Genomic DNA, 13,709 nt, shown 5'->3' on the forward strand with positions numbered 1-13,709 from the left:
AAGTGAAAGCTAGAGTACTGTGCACAGTTCTGGAATCCACATTACAGGAGGGATGTGGCTGCATTGGAGGGGTGCAGAGGAGATTTACCCATATGTTACCTGGCCCGGAGAGTTTTAGTTATGAACAGAGATGGGACGGACTGGGTTTGTTTTCTTGGAGCAGAGGAGAATGAGGGGAGGTAGGATTTAGATGTGTAAAATTATGAGGGGTGAGATCAGCCACGATCGTACTGAATGGCAGAGCAGGCTCAAAGAACCGAATAGTCTACTCCTATTCCTATTTGTTATAGTCTTATAGGGTAGAGAGGGAAGAACTTATCCCTTCGGTGGAGGGATCAATGACCATGGGGCATTGGTTCAAAGTAATGGGCATGAGGTTTAGAGGAGATGTGAGGAAAACCTTTTTCACTTAGACGATGGGAATATGGAACTTACTGAGTGTGAGGTAGAGGCAGAAACCCTTGTAGCAGTTAAGTAGTGTTTAGATATGCACTTGCAATGCCAAGACATGCAAAACTATGGCCAAGTGCAAGAAGATGGGATTAAAACAGTTACGTGCTTTGTCTCCTCTCCACCTATCTTCTCCTCTTTCCATCTTCGATCTGCTTCCCTCTCTCTCCCTATCTATTTCAGAACCCTCTCCCCCTCCCCCTTTTCTGATGAAGGGACTAGGCCCAAAACATCAGCTTTTCTGCTCCTAAGATGCTGCTTGACCTGCTGTATTCATCCAGCTCCACACTTTGTTATCTCAGGTGCTTGTTAATGACTGGTGCAGACTCAGTGGGCTGAAGGGTCTTTTTCTGTGTTGTAGTCCTCTATGACTCTGAATGAATTGCAGTGCTTGGTCTCTTTGTTATGCCTTTATTAAAAGGCACAGTTGTTTTTAAATGATTTTTCTACATGTCCCTGGATCACTTTATTCCTCGGCTCCATTTGGACACGTGGATCAGGAATATTTAACCTCCTTATTCTTCGTAGAAAATATAACATCTCAGCTGTGTGGGCAACTAGGAATAGCAAAACAGATGATGTAACAGCATAGAAGTACTGGACTAGAGTGAGATTGTCAATAATTCCAAAATGAAGACAGAGGATTACGTTCCTGCTATACTTCAACAATATTGATAATTTTTGACGAGTATTGTCTCGTGGATGCAATAAAACCCATACTTAACAGATTTAAATTGGCTCTGTTGGAAAAGGTGGGTGCAGTCAAATAGAAATGACGTGCATAAAAATCTTGTAATGGAAAAAGTTATTGGAGATGTGTTCGCAAAAAAAATAGAGGCGGAGGGAACCTTTTCAATTTTTTGCAGGTCCTTTGCTGATACCAAAACTGAATATAACTGCTGCTAATACTTATCATAACACACCAAATTAAAGTGCATCGATTGACCTATTTAATAGGAAACAATACGATGATACTGACTTACAAAAGCAGGTCTTCTTTAGTCACAACCTTAAACGAAACTAAAGACTTAAAAACTTGCAGTGAACTTTTACAGATATTTGTGATCTGTGAAGGCTAATTAAATTTACAATTCAGACATGTGATTCTCATTTAAGAATAAAATTTAAAATGAAATAAGACCCTCTAAACATGGGAAGACGGAAACTACTTTTATGAAATGATCCACTTAATGTAACAGTTCTCAGCGTTACAAATCTGGTAAATTTTATTTTCATTTACTAACACAACATATGTTTGCCCCTTACCTTAATGTTCACTTCTGCCCCATTACTGACTAAGAGTTCTAAACACAGTGCACCGTGGGTTGAAGCAGCAGCAAAATGCAGTGGGGTAAAGCCTTTCTCATTCACTTGATTGACATTTGCTCCACAGTCAATTAGCTCATTCACAACTACGTCCTGGCCATTGTAACATGCCACATGAAGAGGAGTATTTCCATATGCATTTGGTTCATTAATCTGTGGAAGTACATAACAGTAATTAGGCGCTGTGCTATCAATCAGTATTTGCATTGCTATTACAGGTTGTACATCCTCAAACTGGCATACTCTGGCCCACAACCTGTTTTGATTTTGGTTTTCCCTGTAATGGCATCTCATAGTTCTGCATCAATTGATATTCATATCACTTGTTAACATTTCCCAGTTTAGGAACTCTAAATCCAGTGCTTGGTGCCCAACTGGAAATCATCCATTTGGCATGTGATTGATACAGGTTAACGTGACAGCTTTACTTTAAAAAATGTTTGTGCATTAAACACAGTTGACCTCTCATGAGTCAGCAAAAGTCTGATACGAAGGCTGCGGGATGAGGGAGGCAAAGCCTGTAAAATTCAAGAGTTCCAAAGTAATATATATTAAGGTGCTAGAGAAATGCAAATACAAAATTTTAAACACAAATAGTCAGAAATATTTGCACCATCGGCAAAATTATATAAGCAATTCATTGTGCAGTCCAATGAGCTGCTAATTTTCTAAGGAAAGGTTAATCTAATTTAATAGCTCCATTTATATTTATTTCGATGTTCAAACTAATCAATTAGCAAATCCATGGTCATTTTATTGGATGTTGTGATTATTTGCAAGTTATCTCTGTTAAGATATACAAAAATGTGGAAAATTTGAAAATATAAAAACTCGGTCTGGGAAAATATGCAGTTGTTAAGAAGAATGACAATTAAATAAAGATTTCTGGATTGGTCAAGATCTCCAAAAGAGAAGAAACAATGGAGAACTATGCAAAGTAAAACATATGATCATATCATCCAGCACTTAAATCATACAACTAAGTCTCTTTTAAAAGATATTTGCACATACAGTTCAACTATGTTTTATTATTGTTTTACAGAAAGAAACAGAAACTGAAAATAGAAAAGACATTCAGCTTATCAGGCAGCCTCCGAGGATAAGGAATCAGGGTCAATATTTTGAGTTGATGACTTTCAGCGCTTCTATTTCAAGTTTCAAAAAGTGATTACCATGATTAAATCTTCCCACAATCAATTTCCTAATGGGAAGGGGTTATCACTGACCAGAAACTGAACTGGACTAGTCATGTACACTTTGTGACTGTAGGAACAGGTCCAAGGCTAGAAATTCTGAGATTAGTAACTTACTGCCTGTTTCCCCAATACCTGTTCACACAGGTGCCTATCAACAAAGCCCAAGTCGGGGGCGTCATGGAATACACACCACTTGCCTGGATAGGTGCAGTTCAAACAACACTTAAGAAACCTGACGCCGAGGTGCCGGTGTTGGGCTGGGATGGACAAAGTCAGAAGTCATATGACACCAGGTTATAGCTGAACAGGTCTATTTGAAACTGCACAAGCTTTTGAAGCAAAGACCCTTCGTCAGGTGCAGTGAGAAAGGAGAGCACATAGGCACAGATTCTACAGGCAGAGAGATCAAGAGATTGAACAACTGGTATGAGTGAACTATCAGATAATAAGTATCTGCAGGTGACCAAGAGTGTTAGACATTGAGTAAAGTGTTAATAAAGTCAATGACTGTGCTCTGCCGTTGTGACAATCAGGCTAAGCAATAGGGCTATATAAAAGGTGACATCTCAGGTCAGACACTGATTGTAGGTGTGAGGCCTTGTTCAGAATCTGACTAAGTTTTAATCCTGTATTAGTCTAATTCTATTCCGAAAGCAGGAATTTATAAGATGCCACACTGACTGTGACAACAAATTGTGCGTTTTTTTTTGAAGAATGTAGAATCTATCTGCAAATAAACAAACATCTTGGATGAAATGATTCATCCCATAGATTTATATGTGCACACGCCTGCAAGAGAGAAAACTGTACCAACTAATTGAGGTAGAGAGATCATAACAATTTATTAAAGTGATGCTGTCACAACAGGAAAGTAAGGAAGATTTTGCAGACATATTACAGAGTAGTGGGATCACCTGTCGCGTGACAGTAACCCAACATCACAGTTGAGGCTATCCTCATAGGTATGGAACTTGGCTATCAGGGTCTGCTCAGCGATTCTGCATTGTTGTGTATCTTGAAGTCTGCCTTGGAGAACACTTGCCTGAAGATTGGAAGCTGAATACCCTTGACTGCTGAAGTGTTCCCCGACCGGGAGGAACCATTTCTGTCCGGCGATTGCTGTGTGGTGTCCATTCATCCATTGTTGCAGCTTCTGCATGGTCTCGCAAATATACCATGCCTCGGTGTGTCCTTGCCTGCAGCATATGTGATAGACAACATTGGCTGAATCACATGAGTACCTACCATGTACGTGGTGGATGGTGTTCCCACAAGTGATGGTAGTGTCCATGTCAATGATCTGACACATCTTGCAGAGATTGCCATGGCAGGGTTGTGTGGTGTTGTTGTTGATTTCACCCCGAAGGGTGGGTAGTTTGCTGCAAACAATGGTCTGTTTAAGGTTTGCAGTTGTTTGGAGATGAGAAGTGCAGGCATAAGGAAGATCTTAGCAAGATGTTCATTGTCATCGGATGACATGTTGAAGGCTGCGAAGAACATGGCATAGTTTCTCTGCTCTGGGGGAGCACTGGACGATGAAGGGTACTCTATTGGTTGTATCCTGTGTCTGTCTTCTGAGGAGATCACTGCGGTTTTGCATTGTGGGATGTTAGAACTGGTGATCAATGAGTTGAGTATTGTATCCCGTTCTTATGAGAGCGTCCTTCAAAACCTTCAGTTGCCTGTCATATTCCTCCTCATCCAAGCAGATCCTATGCATGTGCCGGGCTTATCTGGTTTTAATATGTTTATGTTGGAAGCTAGAGAAGTGGAGCATCATGAGGTTATCTGTGGGCTTGTGGCACAGTGAGGTTGTGAGGTGTCTGTCCTTGATGTAGATGTATGTGTCCAAGAACGAGACTGATTCTGAGGAGTAGTCCATGCCAAGTCTTGCGAAGAAACCTGTTGATATCACTATGCAGTTGTTTCAGTGATTCCTTGCCAAGAGACGATGAGGCAAGGGCATTCAGCCTCCAATCTTTGGGTAAGCATTCTCCAAGGCAGACTATGACACACACAATACAGAATCACAGAGCAGAGACTGATGGCCAAAGTCCATACCTATAAGGCCTCAACTGTGATCTTGGGTTGACGTCATGCTACAGGTGACGCCACCACACTTCTGTATACATTAAATTTTCCTTACTCTCCTGTTTTAACATCATCATCTTGATAAAGTATGATCTCTTTACCTTAATTCGTTGGTATGGTTTTGAATTACTTATTTATTACTTGTAATATTACACACACACACACACACACACACACACAGACACACAAATCTATAGGATGAAATTATTCACCCAAGATGTTTGTTTATTTGCAGATACATTCTATTTTGTTCAAAAAACACACTGTTTGTATCACAGCGTGACATCTTATAATTGCCAGCTTTCGGAATAAAATCAGCCTGATTCCAAGTGAAAACTCAGTCAGATTCTGAACAACGCCTCACACCTACATTCAGTGCCTGACCCGAGATGTCACCTTTTGTATATCCCTATGGCTCTGCCTGATTGTCATTACAAGCATAGCATTGGCATTGACTTTATGAACACTTTACGCACTAACACTCTTGGTCACCTGCAGAGACTTATTAACTGACACTCCACTCACATCAGTTGTATGATCTTTTGATCTCCCTGCCTATAAATTTTTTACCTGTGCTCTCACTACACGTGATGAAGGGCTGAACTGATAGCTTGTGCGATTTCAAATAAACCTGTTGGACTATAACCTGGTGTTGTGTGACGTCTAACTTCGAAACCTGACATCATTCAAGATAAACTGCCCACTTGATTGGCTCCCCACCCACCACCTTCAACATTCACTTCGCAGCTTTCCAGTACCAGCTACAAAATAGAATGCAGCAACATACCAACGCTCCTCTGCAAGTCCATTTTAAAGCCATGACCTTAACCATCTAGAAGGATCAAAGCAGCAGATGCATATGGAGGATCACTTATTTTCCCTGCAAGTCATATAGTTCTAAGCAGGATTGTACCTCATCACTCCTTCACTGTCACTGAGTCAAAACTATGGAACTCCTTTCCCGACAGCACTATGGGGGTTCCGACACTTAAAGGGCCTTAGCACTTAAAGGCAGCACCTCTATACCATTTTTTCCCAATCACTTATGGATGAGCAATAAATTTTGGACTATCTAGGGATGCCCATGGTCAGATTTTCAGCATTATGACCTAGATTTTTAAAATCACAATGGTTTGCACAGATTTATTCACCTGAAATACAACATAAACAAAATCAAATAAAATACTTCTCCATATTAAAATTTAAATTAAATCTCATATGTTGATGAATACAAATAGTCAATTTCAATTTTTCACCATCAAAACAGGTAACATTTCTAAGAGATTATAAAAGTCAAATGAATAAAAATGGACGAACCTAGTCAAGTTCAGTAAATAACAGAATAAGGTTTGAACACAGATGCTAATCTTTGGTCATACTTACCATTTTCAAAAAGGCAAATGGAAAGAAAGTCAGTCTTGTGAATAAACTCAACTGAGAAAGAATCCTACTAGGATTGTATTACCTCTGACAAATATGTAAACAATGTTCATTAAAATTTGGTGCAGTTTTTTTAAAATTATTCATCCACAGGATGAGGGGCATTGGTGGCTAGGCAGCATTTAGTGCCCATTTCTAATTGCCCAGAAGGCAGCTCAGAGTCTACAACATTGCTGTGGGTCTGGAGTCACATGTAGGCCAGGCCGGGCAAGGATGGCAGTTTTTTTTCCCCTTAAAGGGCATTCGTGAACCAGGTGGGTTTTTCCAACATTCGACAATGGACTCATGGTCATCATTAGACTCTTAATTCCAGATATTTATTGAATTCAAATTCCACCATCTGCCAATATTAATAGCAATAAAATTCTTATCTATTAATGCATTACGTAGAGACAAATAAACACATAACTCGATCATTTTCACAAACATTCAAGTGAAAAGCTGTAGGTCAACTCACATCGACTCCAAGATCTAACAGGTACTTGACTACACTGAGCATTCCACTGGAAGCTGCAGCATGAAGCGGTGTATAAGCTTTCTTATCCTTGCATGTTACTTCAGCTCCATGTGCCACTAGCAGTTTGATCACTTCATTGTGGCCTACACAAAACAGTAGGGTAAGAATGGACATTCAAGCACTGATATACTGCTTTCTGTCAATATTACACCCTCACTGTCATCTGACATCATCAAATCTATAAAGATTACTAAGTACATCCTAAAATTATTCTACAATAGAATTTCACAAGTCCCAAGTCATTTTAATTCAGTTGGAGAATATATTCAAAGTCTACATTTACCTGAAGTATCAATAATGTTTGTGGCTGCTGTCAATGTTATTTGTAACATTAGTTATTGAAATAATTGTTGATTTTGAGCTAATTCTATAAACAAAATCAAGCTAAGTTCACATTGTTACACGTTGCGGCTACTGAGTTTCACTGCGGAGGGGAAAAAGACAAGTTCCTACTTGCAAGTTGAGGGTGAGATGTACAGTTTTTAAATGACATCACTATCTCAAAGATGTGCTTCACTTGCGCAATGATCAATTGTAAAGATTTAAAAGTAGATATGTATTATTGAATTCGTCATTAATCTGGCAAAGAGATCTTAAGTTTTTTTTAATTTTCATACCATTTAGCTGAATTAAGCATTTGAAGGGGTAAACTTTCTAAATTTCTAATCTATATTAATAATTAATAATTCTAATAAAATTACATTTTATTTGGAGTGACATCTGCAAGGAGCCCAATTTAGCAGAGTTCAGCCGGCTGTCTTCTCAGCCTTATGAAGTACCCACTCATAACCCTGCTGGGCCCAGGCTTGAAATATATCATTCTTTCAATTACCTAACCACATCACTTCAAACCCTGCCATCACTCCCCCAAACTGTTGCATGTCTGCAATTTTGTACAAGAAACACTGAAAGACTTAAAAACAAACAGATTAATACTTAGCAAAACTTAATCAACAGAATATGAAAATCAATACAATACCCATGTACGCTGCCCAGTGAATTGCACGTCGATCTTTCTTATCAAAAGCATTGATGTTGGCACCTCGGGATAGAAGCAAGCTAACCATCTGGAAAACAATTTTTTTTTACTGAATTCAAATTGAGTATGTACTATTTATTCAAATTAATATTAGTTCAAATAACTTGCAAACATCTGTTCAGTAAATAAAAGTGTTTCAATATATAAAATCAATGATCTTTTCAAGAGATCTGCAATATTTTCCAACTTGGAAAATGATTAAAGTTTTACATCAAGCAATGGGTGTAAAATGCTAAATGCAATTCCAAAGTCAACTGAGGAATTCAATTCTTAAGCTCCTTCCTTCCTGGACACAATACCTCAGCAGTGAAGACACTGTAATTCATCTTAGATATTTTTAATCTACCTACTCAGACAAGCTGAGAACACCTCTGAAGCACGTGGGACTAGACACATATCTCTTGTCTTGGAAACAGAAATGTGACCATTGTTCCACAAGAGATCCCTCACAATTCATCCTACACAGGTAAGACAGTTTATTGATAAATTAGTTTCAAAATTAAAACATGGGGGGGGGAAACACTCAGGCTAGTTGGCACATACATGGAGCCAGCTTGTGGTATTTTCAGCACTGAATTATGACAATATTGTGAAGGTGTAAATTAAAAATCTTCCTTCACTGTTGCTGGGTCAATGTCCTGCAACTTCCTCTTTAACAGTCCTGTGGATGTTTTGATGCCACAAGAACTTCAATCGTTCAAGATGTAGCACACCACACCTTCTGAAGGGCAACTAGGGATGGGAAATAAAAATTGCCCTAACCAGTAACACTCAAATCCCAGGAATGAATAAAAAGAAATGGGCTGGAGCAAAAAAAAACTCATATCATCTAAATTACAGTACGCAATATTTTGCATGTGGCCTTGAAAAATTTCCCTCATTGTTAACGTTTACACTTTTAAAATTGCATCTGAATGTTATGTGAACCAGTGCACAAAGCTGAGACTTCTCCCTCTAAAGTTCTCCATTTACGTCTGGTTCGAACACTACACGCTGATTCAGTATTGATTATTATTTGAATATTCTATCACTTCAGATGTTTACTCAACAAGGTCATAGTTAAACAATTAAGTCAGATACTTATTGCATTAAATACAAGCCTGTCGAGTTAAATAACAGCATCAATGCTGCCAACACAACACTAAGAATTTTGGGAAGTAAGAAGTTATCTTGCTATAGATTATTCAAAAAAGAAATTGGATCACCCAGTAATTAACCGACTGAACCACGCCACACTTTACTTTCATTAGCAAAAATAAACTTTTGTTACATATCAAAAATAAATAAATTATATTAATTTAACATCACAGCAACTTATAAAGACTCAAAGCTGTAACACTGTTTCCACTACTGACTTCACACTCACGCTTGCCCCCTCCACAAACCAAGAGTTCCACTTATCTTACGAAATTATTAAAGACTAATAGCACTTTCCTGGGATGATCCAAAAAAGCCAAATTAAAGCTCTCAAAGTTTATTCTGATTTCTGAAAGTCCCAGATGATTGGAAAATTGCTGTTGTAACCCCCTTGGTTAAGAAAGAATCAAGGCAAAAGATGGAAAATTATAGGCCGATTAGCCTAACCTCGGTTGTTGGTAAAATTCTAGAATCCATTGTTAAGGATGAGATTCCTAAATTCCAGGAAGTGCAGGGTCATATCAGAACAAGTCAGCATGGATTTAGTAAGGGGAAGCCGTGCCTGACAAACCTGTTAGAATTCTTTGAAGAGGTAACAAGTATGTTAGACCAGGGAAACCCAGTGGATGTTATCTATCTAGACATCCAAAAGGCCTTTGATAAGGTGCCTCACGGGAGGCTGCTGAGCAAGGTGAGGGCCCATGGTGTTCGAGGTGAGCTACTGGCTTGGATTGAGGATTGGCTGTCTGACAGAAGGCAGAGAGTTGGGATAAAAGGCTCTTTTTCGGAATGGCAACCGGTGACAAGTGGTGTCCCGCAGGGTTCAGTGTTGGGGCCGCAGCTGTTCACCTTATACATTAATGATCTGGATTAAGGGACTGGGGGCATTCTGGAGAAGTTTGCCGACGATACGAAGATAGGTGGACAGGCAGGTAGTACTGAGGAGGTGGGGGGGTTGCAGAAAGATTTAGACAGTTTAGGAGAGTGGTCCAGGAAATGGGTGATGCAATTCAACGTGAGCAAATGCGAGGTTTGGCACTTTGGAAAAAAAGAACACAGGCATGGACTATTTTCTAAACGGTGAGAAAATTCATAAAGCAAAAGTACAAAGGGATCTGGGAACGTAGGTCCAGGATTCTCTGAAGGTTAACTTGCAGGTAGAGTCCGTGATTTAAGAAAGCGAATGTAATGTTGTCGTTTATCTCAAGAAGGTTGGAATATAAAAGCAGCGATGCGCTTTTGAGGCTTTATAAAGATCTAGTTGGGCCCATTTAGAATACTGTGTCTAATTTTGGGCCCCACACCTCAGGAAGGACATACTGGCCCTGGAGCGTGTCCAGCTGAGATTCACACAGATAATCCCTGGAATGGTAGGTTTAACATACGATGAATGGCTGAGGATCCTGGGATTGTATTCATTAGAGGTAAGAAGGTTGAAGGGAGATGTAACAGAAACTTACAACAAAATGTATGGCTTAAAAAAGGGTGGACACTGGGAAGTTGTTTCCGTTAGGCGGGAAGACTCGGACCTGTGGGCACAGCCTTAGAATTAGAGGGGGTAAATTTAAAACGGAAATGAGAAGACATTTCTTCAGCCAGAGTGTGGTGGGCTTCTGGAATTCATTGCCATGGAGTGCAGTGCAGGCCAGGACGTTAGATGCCTTCAAAGCAGAGATCGGTAAATTCTTGATTTCACAAGGAATCAAGGGCTACGGAGAGAGTACAGGGAAGTGGAGTTGAACTGCCCATCAGCCATGATTTAAATGGTGGAGTGGACTCGATGGGCCGAATGGCCTTACTTCCACTCCTATGTCTTACGGTCTCTTCAATATTTTGTACTTTCTTCAAAGGTATGAGATTTCAAAGGTGATGCTTGTGTAGAAGCTTAAAATATCAGAAAACATCGTTCTTTTTTGTTTAACATTGGAAATCAAAGAACTGTGGATGCTGAAAATCAGAAACAAAAACAGAAATTACTGGAAACATCCAGCAGGTCTGGCAGCATCTGTGGGGAGAAAGCAGAGAGTAAACGTTTTGGGTCCAGTGACCCTTCTTCAGAATTTGATTTTCAGCACCCTGCTGTTATGGTTTCCAAATTGCAACCGATTTCCAAATGCACAAAGTTAACTGTCTTTCAAAGTGAATTACAACAGAATTGATCTTTAGTTTCCAATTAAATAAATCTTCCATAGATAACAAGATGAAGAGCTGGATGAACACAGCAGGCCAAGCAGCATCACACGAGTAGGAAAGCTTAACGTTTTGGGCTTAGACCCTTCTTCAGAAATGTGGGAGGGGGAGGAGGTTCTGAAATAAGTAGGGAGGGAGGGGAGGCGGATAGGAGATGGATAAAGGAGAAGATAGGTGAAAGACAGGTCAAAAGGAGGCGGGGATGGAGCCAGTAAAGTTCAGTGTGGGTGGGGAGGAGATAAGTCAGTCCAGGGAGGATGGACAGGTCAAGGGACAAAATGAGATTAGAAGGAAGGAAATGGGGGTGGGGCTTGAGGTGGGAGGAAGGACAGGTTAGGGAGGCGTGGACGAGCTGGGCTGGTTTTGGGATGCGATTGGGGGAGGGGAGATTTTGAAGCTTGTGAAGTCCACATTGATGCCATTAGGCTGCAGGGTTCCCAAGCGGAATGAGTTGCTGTTCCTGCAACCTTCGCGTAGCATGATTGTGGCACTGCAGGAGGCCCAGAATGGCCATGTCATCTGCGGAATGGGAGGGGGAGTTGAAATGGTTTGCGACTGGTTGCAGTTGTTTATTGTGAACCGAGGGTAGGTGTTCTACAAAGCGGTACCCAAGCCTCCGTTTGGTTTCCCCAATGTAGGAGGAGGCCATAGCAGGTACAGCGGATGCAGTATACCACATTAGCAGATGTGCAGGTGGACATCTGCTTGATGTGCAAAGTCTTCTTGGGGCCTGGGATGGGGGTGAGGGAGGAGGTGTGGGGGCAGGTGTAGCACTTACTGCGGTTGCAGGGAAAAGTGCCTGGTGTGGTGACGCTGGAGGCGAGTGTGGGGCAGACAAGGGAGTCACAAAGAGAGTGGTCTCTCCGGAAGGCAGATAAGGGTGGGGAGGGAAAAATGTCTTTGGTGGTGGGGTCGGATTGCAGGTGTCGGAGGATGATGTGTTGGATCTGGAGGTCGGTGGGGTGGTACGTGAGGACAAAGGGGGGATTCTGTTTTGGTTTTTTTATTGCAGGGAGGGGGTGTGAGGGATGTGTTGTGGGAAATACAGTCAAGGGCATTCTCGGCTATTGAGGCGGGGTGGGGGGGGTTGCGGTCCTTGAAAAACAAGGACATCCGAGATGTACGGAAGTGGGATGCCTCATCCTGGGAGCAGCTGCGGCAGAGGCAAAGGAATTGGGAATAGGGGATGGCATTTTTGCAGCAATGTGGGTGGGAGGAGGTGTATTCTTCAAAAATCAAACAGGAGCTTCAAAATCTCTCCTCCCCCACCTCATCCCAAAACCAGACCAGCTCGTGCCCGCCTCCCTAACCTGTCTTTCCATGTATCCCTTCCTCCTGCCTCAAGCCCCACCCCTATCTCCAACCTGCTAACCTCATCCTGCCCACTGACCTGTCCATCCTCCCTGGACTGACCTATCTCCTCCTTACCTCCTCATCGCCACTCACCTTCACTAGCTCCATCCCCGCCTCTGACCGCTGTCTCCTCTCCACCTATCTTCTCCTCTGTCCACCTCCTATCCACCTCCCCCTCTCTCCCTATTTATTTCAGAACCTCCTCTCCCTCCCCCATTTCGGTCTAGGCCTGAAACATAGCGTTGCTGCTCCTGTGACACTACTTGGCCTCACACACCACCCTACCAACCTCCGGATACAACGCATTATCCTCCGACACTTCCGCCATTTACAATCCGACCCCACCACCCAAGACATTTTTCCATCCCCTCCCCTGTCTGCTTTCCGGAGAGACCACTCTCTCCGCGACTCCCTTGTTCGCTCCACACTGCCCTCCAACCCCACCACACCCGGCACCTTCCCCTGCAACCGCAGGAAATGCTACACTTGTCCCCACACCTCCTCCCTCACCCCCATCCCAGGCCCCAAGATGACATTCCACATCAAGCAGAGGTTCACCTGCACATCCACCAATGTGGTATACTGCATCCACTGTACCCGGTGCGGCTTCCTCTACATTGGGGAAACCAAGCGGAGGCTTGGGGACCGCTTTGCAGAACACCTCCGCTCAGTTCGCAAAAAACAACTGCACCTCCCAGTCGCAAACCATTTCCACTCCCCCTCCCATTCTCTTGATGACATGTCCATCATGGGCCTCCTGCACTGCCACAATGATGCCACCCGAAGGTTGCAGGAACAGCAACTCATATTCCGCCTGGGAACCCTGCAGCCATATGGTATCAATGTGGACTTCACCAGTTTCAAAATCTCCCCTTCCCCTACTGCATCCCTCAACCAGCCCAGTTCGTCCCCTCCCCCCACTGCACCACACAACCAGCCCAGCTCTTCCCCCCCCACCCACTGCATCCCA

General features: G+C 42.1%; 1 protein-coding gene across 3 annotated transcripts in view; it reads right to left on the minus strand.

The window, feature by feature from the left end:
- ankrd28b (ankyrin repeat domain 28b) overlaps window positions 1-13,709 on the minus strand; it is a 178,459-nt gene that overhangs the window by 83,947 nt on the left and 80,803 nt on the right. For all 3 annotated transcript variants that reach the window (XM_048552073.2, XM_048552083.2, XM_048552064.2), the window contains exons 6-8: window positions 8,000-8,087; window positions 6,961-7,103; window positions 1,717-1,929 (exon numbers count right to left, since the gene is read on the minus strand). In XM_048552073.2, coding sequence (XP_048408030.1) covers window positions 1,717-1,929; window positions 6,961-7,103; window positions 8,000-8,087 — 444 coding nt within the window. The remainder of the gene's footprint in view (window positions 1-1,716; window positions 1,930-6,960; window positions 7,104-7,999; window positions 8,088-13,709) is intronic.

Source organism: Stegostoma tigrinum, chromosome 2 (assembly GCF_030684315.1).
Source record: "Stegostoma tigrinum isolate sSteTig4 chromosome 2, sSteTig4.hap1, whole genome shotgun sequence".
Classification (NCBI taxonomy): Eukaryota; Metazoa; Chordata; class Chondrichthyes; order Orectolobiformes; family Stegostomatidae; genus Stegostoma; species Stegostoma tigrinum.